The sequence below is a fragment of the Lagopus leucura genome, unplaced genomic scaffold (genome assembly GCF_019238085.1).
Source record: "Lagopus leucura isolate 7727_CA_CO unplaced genomic scaffold, USGS_WTPT01 Super-Scaffold_100002, whole genome shotgun sequence".
Lineage (NCBI taxonomy): Eukaryota > Metazoa > Chordata > Aves > Galliformes > Phasianidae > Lagopus > Lagopus leucura.
Genome location: NW_024962263.1, coordinates 54,766,286 through 54,779,598, shown reverse-complemented (window position 1 = coordinate 54,779,598; position 13,313 = coordinate 54,766,286). Strand labels below are relative to the sequence as shown.

Here is a 13,313-nt window from a genome sequence, read left to right as displayed (position 1 = left end):
GAACTGTGGTTTTGCAGTCTGAGGGTTTGGTCTTTCAAAGATGAGAGGAAATGAATGAGTTTACCTAGGTGGTGGGAAGCATCCATTGAACTGCTTGTGCTAGCAATGACATTCATCATGTTTGTGTCTCCCTGACCAAATTCAGGTGACATCCTCTAAATAGGAGTGTCAATCCATCTGCAAATCTAAAATTATATAGAAATAAAAGTGAAATGTTAAGAATTATGGAAAACAACTTGCAAACAAAAGGCAGGTATATCTAGAAAATGTGCACACATTATTGTAGTATGTACTAGTATCTTTCACTGAATGTGACTTGTAACAGTTGGACTTTGAAGCAGCACAGGTTGTGTTATACATGTTAAATTAAATATGCATGAGTAAGAGCCTGAGGCCTCCAGAACAGGACCAATGTGGAGTTTGCAGAAGGGCCACAAAGGTGATCAGAGGGCTGGAGCATCCATCCTATGAAGACAGGCTGCAGGAGTTGGACTTATTCAGCCTGGATAAGAGAAGACTCTGGAGAGATCTCATTGTGGCTTTCCAGTACTGGAAGGGAGCTTACAGACAGGAGAGAGACCAACTTTTTACATGGTCTGATAGAGAGGACAAGAGGAATGGCTTTAAACTAAAAGAGGAGAGATTTAGATTAGATGTTAGGAAGAAATTATTTACTCAGAGAGAGGGTGGTAAGGCACACACACAGGCTGCCCAGAGTGACTGTAGATTCCCCATCCCTGAAGGCATTCAAGGCCAGCTTAGCTGGCTGGGCAGCCTGAGCTGGTGGGTGGTAGCCATGTCTGTGGTAAAGGATTGGAACTAGATGATCTTTCTGGTCCCCTTCAACCTAAGCCATTCTATGATTCTGTGTCTTCTCCAGAATTGCCAGTAGGCACAATTTACTGTACATAATTAAAAATCTGTCCTTCATTATTGTATGAATAGTACAGTAATGACTAGTGAAAGATGTAATGCAGATATTAGATACTCTTAAGGGTTTTGTACACACACAGCATACATCATCATAATTATATGAATTCAAAGACTTTGGAGTTATTCCAAATCATTTTATACAACAAAAAAGGTAAGATAATATGAATCTTCTGATGTTGTGCTTTACCAAGTTGCGTGCTTATAGCATATGGTGTGTATGTCAGTTGTTTGAGAGGACTTTCACTCATCTGTGAAATGTGCTGTTTGCAACTGAGTTACGTCTATCTTGAGAGAGAACACAAGATAATAGTTGTAGAAAACGGGTGTATAGAAGTAAATCTGTAGACCTACTCTATGCTACGTTTTGCTTTACTAAGTGCAAGTACAGTGAAGTGAGAAATACTGTACCTCTGTGTTCCTGCTTCCCACTGTTAAATTCATGAAAGCTTAGCTAATATTTTGGCTGACTGATAATGCTTAGTCAGAAAGTCTGATCCTTATAACAAAGAATCCACAGTGAGATATTTTTGAGCTTCACTCAAGGTGAAAGGTGCTTATTACCTGCTGAAATGTCACACTGGCAATCTTAATTACATTTATCTTAAGCACTATGAAACATCTGCAGTTTATAAGTCAGTTTGTATATCTTATGGCCCTGCTTCTGTTTCACGGTACTACACTTCTGAGTTCTGGAAAATCTATGTAATTTCACTTTAGAATATTTGTACTATGTGTCTCATATTCTTTTATTTTGGGAGGGGCATGAAACAGTTTACACTGTTGATAAATTGAGTTTAAATATAGAATCCAGTTCCTTTAAAGAATGATACTGGCAAAGACAGAGAAAAAGCTATGTTATATTTTGAAGCATGAGGTGTACTACCATCATTATAATTTCCCTCATCTTGCAATAATGATACCCTTTCTAGTTACTCGGGTTTGACTTTTTCTAGTCAAGAAATGGTAAAAAACATTGTACCCATGAATTTGTACTGCATTAGAGTACTAAAGACAAGAAATTATAAGTTGAATGCAATGGCCTCCTTTGGACTCAAATGCCAACAACTTTACATCTCCACTTTGCTTGAAATTGAGCAAACACTCTGCTGATCACAGAGCATGTAAACAATGCAAAAGATAATGGAAAAGACAAGCAAGCTCTCCAAATTAGCCCCAGCACGATGACAGCAGCACAGGGTCAGCAGCAATAAGGACAAAAAGCAGGCGTAGCCTTACTCTGCATGGCCAGTCCGTGGCAAGGAGAGGGGAAGACCCAGTGTGAGGCTGTTGTCCCAGTAACACAACTTAGGCCCCTCTATTTCTTAAAATGACAACAAAGAAGAATGGGAGAATAGTCTGACAAAGCAGAAGTGATAGTTCAATGTTCTTTCAGTTCCTGTTCCTTCAGCTGCTTGGTATCCTCCATGGTGAAGAATCACAGAATCATAAAGTCATTTTAAGGTTGGAAAAGACCTCTAAGATCATCTAGTCCAGCTGTCTATCTGACACCAACACTGCCCACTAACCCATGTCCCCAAGTACTACATATACCCCTTCTTTAAACACCTCCAGGAACACTGACTCCACCATCTGCCTGGGCAGCATGTTCCAATGCATTACCACTCTTTGAGAAAAAATTCTTCCTACTATCCAACCTGAACCTTATCCAACCTGAACCTCCCCTGGCACAACTTCAGGCCATTCCCTCTCATCCTATCCCTATTACCTGGGAGAAGAGGCTGACCTCCATCTCACCACAATCTCCTATCAGGTAGTCGAACAATAAGATCTCTTCTGAGCCTCTTCTTCTCTGGACTGAACAATCTCAGTTCCCTCAGCAGCTCCTCGTAAGACGAAGGTGTGGTTACCCCAAGCCTTTTCCAAAGGCTCCAGCAGCCATCCAATTTATGTAAGCAACAAGAAACTAATTAGCATCCCACTCCCTGCAGCACAACTTGCAACAGGAGATATTTTTCCTTTCAGAAACACCACCACCCTTGGCAAACAGATGAATATACCTGAAGAAGCAGCGGGGTAAATTTTCTCACGTCATACTACAGCGTGAAGCTTAATAGGCAGGAGAGAGGTGAAATGTCAACAGCTTGCTAGTAGTTTCCACCTGGAAGTGTTCACAGACACACCTTTGCAGAACAACAGTTGTGCTTTAGGAATCTTAGAGGCAGCAGCCATAATTCCCACAATGATAGGATATATATATATATTTTTTTTTCTAACCTCGATCTTTGAAATAGTTAGTGGCTTACTAGAGTAAGGGTCAATGGCAGTGGCAGAAATATGGTCCGATATTTGGATGGTCCTGTGTGGAGCCAGAGGTTGGATGATCCTTATGAGTTCCTTCCAAACTGGGATATTCTATGATTCTGTGCTTCTACAGATCTCTGCTTTCTCTTGGTGGCTGCAGGAGGTTTGGGTACTTGTTTTCTCCAGGAGAAGAAGAATAGTTTCTTATCGAAGACCTGTTTGTAGCATGTGTGCAGAACTGCCAGCTTCAAGGCAAATCACATACAGATGCAGAGTGCAGTCCTGGCAGGCAGAGACACAGCTCTCCAAAACAACAATGCATGAAATCCACAAACTCTTCTTCTGTGTGCTGCTTTGAGGAGGGACCGACAAGAAGTGCTGGTCTAAAGAAGTGGGGAGTGAGCTCTGCCCACACTGCTGGGAGGACAAGGAGCTGATCTCCATCAGCTCTGCAGGGAACAGCACATTCTCACCCCTTCCATCAGCCCTCATCTGCATGTGTGCAGCTGCCAAATCAGGAGAGGCTGCCAGCTGGAGGGCTTCTTCAAGGGTTCCACAAAAACTGCAGAAGTTCGGTCGCTGCACAGTTTCTGTTATTTTAAAATCAGTTAATTCTGTAGAGCATGAAGCTGATGCAATGAATCCAAATTCTTCTAAAATGCACAAGAGAAAGTAAACTTTATGTATTAATTTGTTGTTCATAAGCTTAGCAGTTTTTTTCTATTTCTTTTAAGTAGTCCTATATTTTATCTAAATAATTTCTGTAGCTCTTTTTCTCTATTCATTCCATTCCATTCCAAACCAGCTAATGAAATAATTAAATCGCATGGAGACTACTGCAGACTTTTGGGGTACTCATTTGCAGTGCTGAACCTTTACAATGTAAAAGTTGACCTTTTAGTCCTATTCTCATACTTAGATTGAAATTAGATCCTGATATTGAGCATATTTAACTTCTAATTCTAGAACACGCTCTATTTTTATTAAATATTATTACAAGGAGCTGTGTAAAAGTTCTTCTTTGCTAAAGGCAAATCCATTGTGCAACAGTTTTTCCTTCGTACTCTTTTGACACATTGAAAGAATCCTAATATATTAGAACACAGGGATATATTTTTGCATTAAATGCTCATACGAGTACCTAATAAGTGTATTTTTTAACTGATACGGAGTTCTTTCTCTCCAGTCTGTTTCATAGATTTGACAAGATGTTTACTTGTTGCTTACTTTGGATTAAGTAACATGAATCTTCACCTGTTGTCATTCAAATCATGATTTCTCCAAATTTCAGACTAAAGCAGCATCTGAAGCTGCATCCTGTTTTCTTTGAGATGTCATTCTGAGCATACCCCACTCTCCATCCAGATGTACTGTGCTGTTCTGTGTGGAGAAGAACGAAACCAAGGATTTGCTCCATCCCACAAAGCCTGTCCATAAGGAACACTTTTTAGTTGCCCTACTGGAAGCTTTCCTTCCTTATGTAAAATCATTCGCCCATGCAGTGTGGTATGGCGAGTCCCATTACAGTCTCTGTCCCACTTTGGTTCATGGGTAGAGCAGGCAAAACTGTATTCTTAATGTCTAGTAACCATGGTTGCAAGTGTCTGCATAAGAAAGAGGCAGAAGATTAATGTATGTCACATTTTATTTTATTTTTTATTTTTATAAATAATAACTCATTTCAATCTAGTTCAGGGTGTTTCTTTTCCTTTAGAAAATAAATGTATACAGCGAGGTGATTGCATAGCCTGCCAAAAATAATAGTCTCATTTTTTCTGGTATATATTGTATACAGTAAACTCAGGAACCTGCTGTATTTGTCCAGATTTCTTCCTCTTTTTTTGTTATACTTTGTCTTCGAATGAGGTCAAGAGAAAAAAAAATCATTAATATCTGTCAACTTCCTTTATAACCTTAAGGAAAAATCTTTGTATGATATCACACAGACAGATTTTCAATTTCCTTGTGTAATAAACAGATGCTTTAGGATTTGGATGTAATTTAAAGGTTTAAAATATCACATTGAGATTGATGAATAAATCAGTTGTGAAGACAAAAACATTGATGCCTGTTGAAAATACCTCTCCAGACAGGCAGGAAATGAAATTAGTTCCCAGTAAAGTGTGGAGATGAGGATCACTGTTTAGTTCTGCTGCAGGCTTTTTAGTACTTGCTACAGTGGCACAGCGAAACTGCTAGGGCTACAGAAATCTAATTAAAGAGCAAATGTCCCTCCTGACATCGAATTAATCTTTATCAAGTTCCCTATTTTTATTTCAATCTGGAACAAGAAAATGAAATTTAAAATTCTAGGCATGTTGCAAAACAGTTGGTGATTTTCTCTTGAGCATTACAATGCAAAAACATTCAGCATTGTTTAATTAGACCTCGAAGCACTCGTTTTCTGAGCACTTTTTATTTCATCACTGTTTGTTAAGGGCTTACATAAATCATATACAAATATTTACTACGATCCTGGTACAAGGCTGGCTCCCCGTCTTGTACAAATGCACTGTTTCAGAGCTTTTTCTGCTGATGAAAAACCTTAAGTAATTATTGTTTACATTTTAAACGTAATCCTAGATGATTGGTCTTTCATACTGAGCTCAGGTCCAACATTTGCTCCGTTAGCTCTGTTGCTGGTAGCCCCCCACCAGGCTCAGTGCTGGATAGTGCTGGGTTCCATATCAGTCCATATCAGTCCAGTCTAAGTGCACACAGGCGCACTGGCATTTTAACCAGAGGGCCGTCTTCCCACATCTAAGCTGATTATTTGTCCTAAGCCCGAAGAAATGGAACCTATGTTCTCACTTGAAGAACTTCATTCTTGCAGCATGAGCCTCAAGGCCTGCTCTGCAGTGCTGCTCAGCTGCTAGTCCCATTCAGTGTTGTTCTCATACAGATGACTGTTTCATGAAGAATGATAAGAGATCGCTCAGGGACTTTGCTACCTAAGGTAAACCCAAGTGCCTGAGGGCAGACCATGTTTCTGTGGTTAGTTTCCTCTTACAGCTAAATTAGAAAGGCCTTATGGGCAATGTTTTGTATAAAAACTATGACAGTGATATACAAAACCAATTTTTCTGCCTTGTAATTACACAAAACTCCAATTAAAGTCATTGGGAAGTCTGCTCAATTACAGTTTCCTTTGGATTAGTTGCAGGCATGGGGTTGTTTATGCAGCCTGATGTGCAGCCTGATGGCGTTACAGTTTTGAGCAGTGGATTTTATTTTATCTTATTAGCAAGGCAGTGTATCAGTTACACTACAGCTAGATGTTGAGATCAGTCCTGAACTTGTGCACTACTAATGATCTGTTTCCTGGCTCATCAAGGATAAAGTGAGGTACCTAGATAATTTAAGACATGAGGTGTGAGTCCCTTCTCCACATGGAAGAGACTACAGACGAAAGTAGTGATCAAAGTCAAAGAAGGTTGCCAGGGCAGCAGTCACAGCCCCAGGCTGCCAGAGTTCAAGAGGAGTTTGGTCAATGCTCTCAGACATAGGGTTTGAATTTGGGTGGTCCTGAATGGAGCTGGGAGTTGGACTCAGTGATCCTTGTGAGTCCTCCAAGCTGGGATATTCTATGGATCTATGGTTAATTTGTAGCCTAGGCTAAAATCTGTGGTCAGGATAAGCAGAGTAAGAAGATGGCAACGTGCAGGGAAGATGTGAAGAAAGAAAGGACATTTTATATTTGAAGGAAGCTCATTTTGGAGGAGGGAGGTGAGCTGGTGTCAAATGAGAATACTCATTCATCTTGTATAAAAGGTAGTGTGGCTAAGCTAACCTGCATCGGAAAACAGCTCTCCCCAAAATTCCTATCTTAAGAAACCATACTTAAACCACTGTATTTTTAAACTGAAAGCTATGAGCTTTAATCCTATTTGCCCTATATGTGGACTTTGGACATAAGTGGATTTTCAAACTAAGTATCCTGGATCAAGTTCAGTCTCTGATTTAGCAGCTACGCATCTCACCTACTTGCCTGGGAATTGTGTGCCACTGCCCCAGGAGGGAGGTTAATTTTTGGTGTTTTTCAGCAGTTGCTTTTGTACAGCATTCGCATGCTTTATCTAATGTAGTTTTTCTGACTTTACATGAATATGATGTACATTTATGTGTAACCAGGTACACTAAAGCAGCTCTTACTAGTCTTGAAATTTCAATCACCCTCCTGGTTTCAAAACAGAATATTTAAAATGATATAGTCTAATATATCAAAAGAGGAAAATTAATGACTTTTAACATGACAGATATTTTAGGGAGTGAGTTAAATGTCTCTTTGTAACTTCCACTTTTTTTCTCATCTTCTTGGTTTCAAAAAGCAAGTTATTCAGTGCTACTTTTACTACAGTAGTCTAACAACTGTTAAAAGCTTTGGCTGAATTTCTGTTTAGTTGAGAGAGAAGTACAAATAAAAGAAGCAGCAGATGGTCTCTTTGTGACTGAATGAAGAAAAAGAGGGTTGAGAACAATATGTGAATAGGTGTAGTCTAATAAAACAGTCAGCCACCTGCTGCCTACGTCCTTCAAAAAGATTCTGTTGCGTATTTTGAGAATTAACGACTAGTTTGTGTCTTTACAGCCAATCTGAATGGATCCTCTAAGGTGCAAGCAGACCCTTTTGCCCCACTGTTGATTGAGTTGTTTCTCTTCTGTCCCTTTTAGTTCCACTCTGTGACAGTGTAAAAGCTAATACCATTTTGGTGCCATTTATCTCTCAAACCAAAGAGTTTAAAACTTAGAAAGCACCTACACATTTTCACTGTTTCAACTCTGAGAACTTGAAGTACACCTGGAAAGGAGACCTTCTACAATTTTGGAGTACATACCTTACTTTTGTTGTTTAATACACACAACCTGTTGCATGATTTCCATGCATTTAATGCACTTGCTTTCTCTTCTAGGGATTTACTCTTCAGCCTGATTATCAGAATATCATCAATCCAACATCAACGGCTGCACAAGTTGTTACCCAAGCAATGGAGTATGTTCGTTCAGGGTGCAGAAATCCTCCAGCACAGACTGTGGACTGGAATAATGACTACTGCAGTAACGGGTAAGCAGCCAGTGAATGCCACCTTGTGTCTAGCCGCATTCATGACATGAGTATCTGACACTTAGAAAATAGCTTTGTTGCCTGTTCCCCTTCAGTATTTCAGAAGTTTATCTGTGATGACACTGTTTTTGTTTAGCAGTTGGACTACTGTGGGAGAATAAGTTCTCAATACATACATTTATTAGAGATTTTTGTCACTTTGTTGCAGAACATAAGTTTGGGTTTTTGACAGTTCCCATTCATTAGAAAAACCAAACTGAGATCTTAGGGAAAAAGCATAAGAAATTCCTATTTAAATTCCTATTCAAGAGGCAAACATAGTAAACTGTTTTCTCCAAATATTCCATTGCCATCAGTGAAAACAACTGGTTTGGGTCATGGAAACCCATGTCAGGGAGACAAATGGGTGATGTATAGGGATAGAAGTCACATGAAAGGAAATAAGATCACATGAACTTTACCAGGAACAAAATATCATACATGTAGGAGCTCTGTGCCTCTCTCAGGAGGTTAGAAGCCCCTTCAAAACCTCTTCTTGTGTAGTTTTCATGGAGTCATACTGCTGTATCAGGAGCTTCCTGGAATCTTCTAAGGCCCTGAACAGAAAATACCTTTTGAGTTTTAAATAACTGATGTTATGCCTTGGGAACACATTCACCAGCCTGAACTCTCCTTGGTCTTGGCATGAACACCCAAGGCAAAGTCAGATAAAAGCTCTTGGCTGCTATCAAAGGGTCAAATCCAGCCCAGACAACCAAGCACAAGGTAGAACTAAAGACTGGTTTCACCCATTACATTTACTCAGACTCAGGATTACACTTGCATTATTGTTTTAAAGTATTTCTGGAACACAAACTAAGCCAAAGAAAAATCTTTTTCTCATTACCACACCCGAAAAATGTTTGGACTAAAACTGTTGACACCAGGGCAGATTTTAACTAGTGTTCTCAGTGGATTCATTCTCTCTGCCCCATACTTTTAGCTTTTTCCTCATGGCTTGCCCTCTTGTTCAGCAGAATGGTCTCACCTGTCTGCTGTACCACCTGAATGTGTTGATCTGTGCTGCAGATTTTGCAGGAGCCATACAAGTGGTCCATAACCACCTCTAGTTTTGATTCCTGGTCTCTTCTGGAAAAAGCAATGTCAGATCATTGCCAGCCGTGTTCTCTAAGTGTCCACCGAGCATAACTCCTATCAGCACAAGCTTGCTCTGAGAAGACTTTATATACCCTATATAGATTTGTGTCTGTAAGGACTGTCTGCATGGACTTGGCCTAACTTGGCTTTGCCAGTGCATTGTATGCTCTGTGGTAATCTTGGAATCCAAACCAAGTAAGCCGTAGATGTGTGGAAGAACAGAACTGGTGTCTGGGTTTTGGCAACCAAGCAGGAGATGAAGAGTAGAACTCTCACCCAGAAAAATCTCTGCACTGTGAACCAAGTGCTGTTAGTGATACTTCTACTTTTAATGATATATTTTTTTCTGACTTATACAGGCTATTATTATAAATTATGGCTCCTTTTTGCTCTGAGTTGGTATCTTTCAGCTGAAGCTGAATCCTGTCAAGAACTGTGAAAGTGTACATTTATGAGAGATCTCCCATAGAGCCAGGAAAAGCTAGTTGTGTTGAGCTCCACCAGAACCATCTGGTGCTCCCTTGCCCACGCTTACCTGAAGCTGCCAACATAGCACATTTTGGTTACTCCAGGACTAATATCATAGAACTGTAGAATCATAGGGTCGTTTGAGTTGGAAGGGACCTCTAAAGGTCAGCTGATTCAACTCCACTGCAGTGAACAGGAACACCTACAGCTACATTAGGTTGCTCAGAGCCCCATCCAGCCTGACCCCGAGTGTCTCCAGGGATGGGTCATGAGCTGGCTGGGAGCCATTTAAAAAAATGTTTTTATTACTATTACCATGGTAATACAGCTGTCCTCCAGTGATGTGCTTGGAATTAATGACACAGCAGGGTTATGGTTCTTTTGGGGAAAAACATGACTAAAAATTTGACAAATTTAAAAATCAGATTTGCTCTTTTTCTCTTTGAACAGGGGCATGCAGAGGGACAAAGCACTCTACCTTACCTGAAAATCTGAAACACCTCTCCTTTCCACTGAGGAATGCAGGGAAGTCTTTTCATCATGGATTGCTTTATGCAGTCAAGGCAGTTCTGCATTTTATTACAAAATACAAGTTGCTAAGCACTTAGGACTATCTGAGCTTGTGGGTCACCCACTCTGGAAATATAGTCTTGCTTCTTTCTTTTTCTTTCCCTCCCCCCATTTTGTTTCTCATTCTTTCTTTCTGCTTTCCACCCCCACCCTGAGATTCTGTAACGGACATTGCGTTTCTTCTTCCCCGAAGGAAACTTGGACCATTCAGATTTTATGTTGGTTTTTGCTGTGAAGTGCTGCGATAGTAACTGCCTTAGCAACTGTAGATGTCTCGGATAAAAGTCCTGGATTTTCCATTGTTTTTTCATAATGGGTGTTTATATGAAACTACTAAAGACTTTTTAAATGGCTTGATGTAGCAGTCATAGCAAGTTTGTAAATAGCATCTATGTTACACTCTCCTAGAGTATAAAATGTGAATGTTTTTGTAGCTAACTGTAATTGAAACTGGCTCATTCCAGTTCATGGATTTCACAAAAAGGGTTAAATTGGCAAGCATTCATATTTTTACTTCATTTTTAAACAACTGACTAATAGCTCTATATTTTCAAACTATTTGGAGAAAAAAAAAAAAAAAAAAAGTAAAATATTCCCAAATGATATTAGTTAAAATATTGGCTGTGTCTCATGAAATAAACACAAAAACGAGAGGGAAACCAGTGTTGATAAAGAGCAAACACATTTATTTTGTACTGCCTAAAAACGCTTCTTTTTTAAAAAGAAAATCACTTTATGTGTACTGGTTAGTAAATGTCATTAAGTCCTTTTATGTATAAAACTGCCAAATGCTTACCTGATATTTTATTAGATGCAGAAACAGATTGGAGACAGCTAAATTATAATCTTTACATATGGCTATGTATTGTTTCTTCATACTGTGTCTGTATTTAATCTTTTTTTTTTGGAACCTGTTGCGCCTATTTATGAAATAATAAATATAGGTGTTTGTAAGTAAATTTGTTAGCATTTTAAAGAGGTTTCTTTGATGCTTTAACTTTTGCTGGCACAAATCGTTCACAATTGATGTGAATACTTTATTTAGTTTTTACAGTGACATATATAACGCCAAACCTGCTTTTCTGGCAGAAAATGAAGGTAACCAATACTTATTTCTGTATTTCTTTGGTTGCTAAGGGAAGAAAATAAACAATGGTATTTTAAGTAATTCCCTTTTTAAAGTGTTGTAGCAAGAAGTCACCCAAAAGTAAGGCTTGATCCAACAAAACTAACTGTATAAAGCTGCATAGTGCTACTTCTTCAAACTTCATCAGTTTGGATTAATTAGTCAAGTGGAATAAAAGCGTTACCAACAGAAATATTACCCAGTATGCTTCAGCCATTTTATTATACAGGCAAAAATTCCTACAGTGTTTTCAGGAGAGTATCACAAATATATCCTGAAGTGAAAAGTTAAATAGACACAGAGAAAGGGATTAAAATAAATAAATAAATAAATAAATAAATCCAAAAGAAGGCATCTTGTCAATGCTTTTGATCAGGGAGAGATCTGAAAATGATTTCCTGGATGATGCTGGATGCCTGTCCAAGTAATAGAGAGTATTGCTGATTTGTGTTGTCCACGGGAAATGAAGAAAGCAACTCAGAATTAATATGAATTATGCAATGCCATTGATTTAAAAAAAAAAAAAAAAAAGGAAAACAGAAACAAAGGTATGTATGTTTGCTTTGGAATGATTTCAGGCAATGTACAGTTGAAATCACTTGGCATGTAATAACTAATAAATAATGCAGATCAGATTTGATTACTCAAATGACTGTAGCTGAGAGCTCTAATTTTCCTGTCTTTAAACTGTATAAGAACTTGTGATTAAATTCACAGTTTATTGTTTGTCTATTTAGTACTTTAGAAATATACCAGCACTACTAATTACCCAATGTCTTCTATTTATTACATTATAGCAAACTACATTTTCCACTCATATTAATTTGAAAGTGAGAAAATAATTACTGGGAATGAGAAAAATCAGCTTCCATTTTGACAGGCAGTTTTCTTTTTTCTTTTACAGAAAAGAACTGTGTTATCTCCATTTCTTTTAGAGCAGGTGCACAGTCACATAAAGTTGTTAATTTCAATATCCAAGCAGAGTTCAAAATACAAGAAAACTTTAATGTAAATAAAAAAAAAAAATTACATCATGAATAAAATACTTATTCTGTACGAACCTCTTGCTAGTTGGTGTCTCTTGGTCTGTAAGAACTTAACCTGCCATGTATTTACTCAGCACAGTACAGGTCCTGGGACCTGGGTGAAGTTCTGTTCCTGGACTCTGTTGGAATGGGACAGGTAAGCTGATATAAAATCATAGAATTGTTAAGGTTGGAAAGATGACTAAGATCATCTAGTCCAACTTCCAACCCATGCCTCTGACTGCTCTAGACCATGTCACTCAGTGCAACACCCACTTTTTCCTCCATCTCCAGGGATGGTGACTCCATCACCTCGCTAGGCAGCCCGTTCCAATACCCCACCAAATAAAAATGATTGCTTTGGCCTGGGTTGTACTAAAGGCACTTTATTCCAAAGGGAAGCTCCAACTTTTATGCATACATGTCAGTTCTTCCTGTCAGAACTCAGAAAAAAGCAATGGTTGCTGGTCAAGAGCAAACTGCTGTTTGTTTTCATCTGCTTATTGACAGATAAAAGTGGTTGGTAAGTGGAACCCCAAAAGTCGAGGTTCTTCTATAACTAGGTGAAACCCCATTGGAGCTGGTGAAGAAGTACCCTACCCTTTGATGAGGCACTGGGGCTTAGTAACATGTACTGAAGTCACAGTTGTAAGTCACCTTCTATCATAAAGATAATAACAAGGAGGCATGGGAACAAAATAACCTACGCATTGAAGAAACACAGTAGTGG

The 13,313-nt window shown here is 38.9% G+C and overlaps 1 protein-coding gene across 3 annotated transcripts in view; it reads left to right on the top strand.

Annotated features, from left to right (window-relative positions):
• TOX (thymocyte selection associated high mobility group box) overlaps window positions 1–12,403 on the top strand; it is a 219,631-nt gene extending 207,228 nt beyond the window's left edge. For all 3 annotated transcript variants that reach the window (XM_042870266.1, XM_042870264.1, XM_042870265.1), the window contains 2 exons: window positions 8,106–8,257; window positions 10,313–12,403. In XM_042870266.1, the coding sequence (XP_042726200.1) occupies window positions 8,106–8,257; window positions 10,313–10,349 (189 nt within the window). In that variant the 3' untranslated portion in view covers window positions 10,350–12,403. The remainder of the gene's footprint in view (window positions 1–8,105; window positions 8,258–10,312) is intronic.
• The last annotated feature ends 910 nt before the right edge of the window (window positions 12,404–13,313 follow it).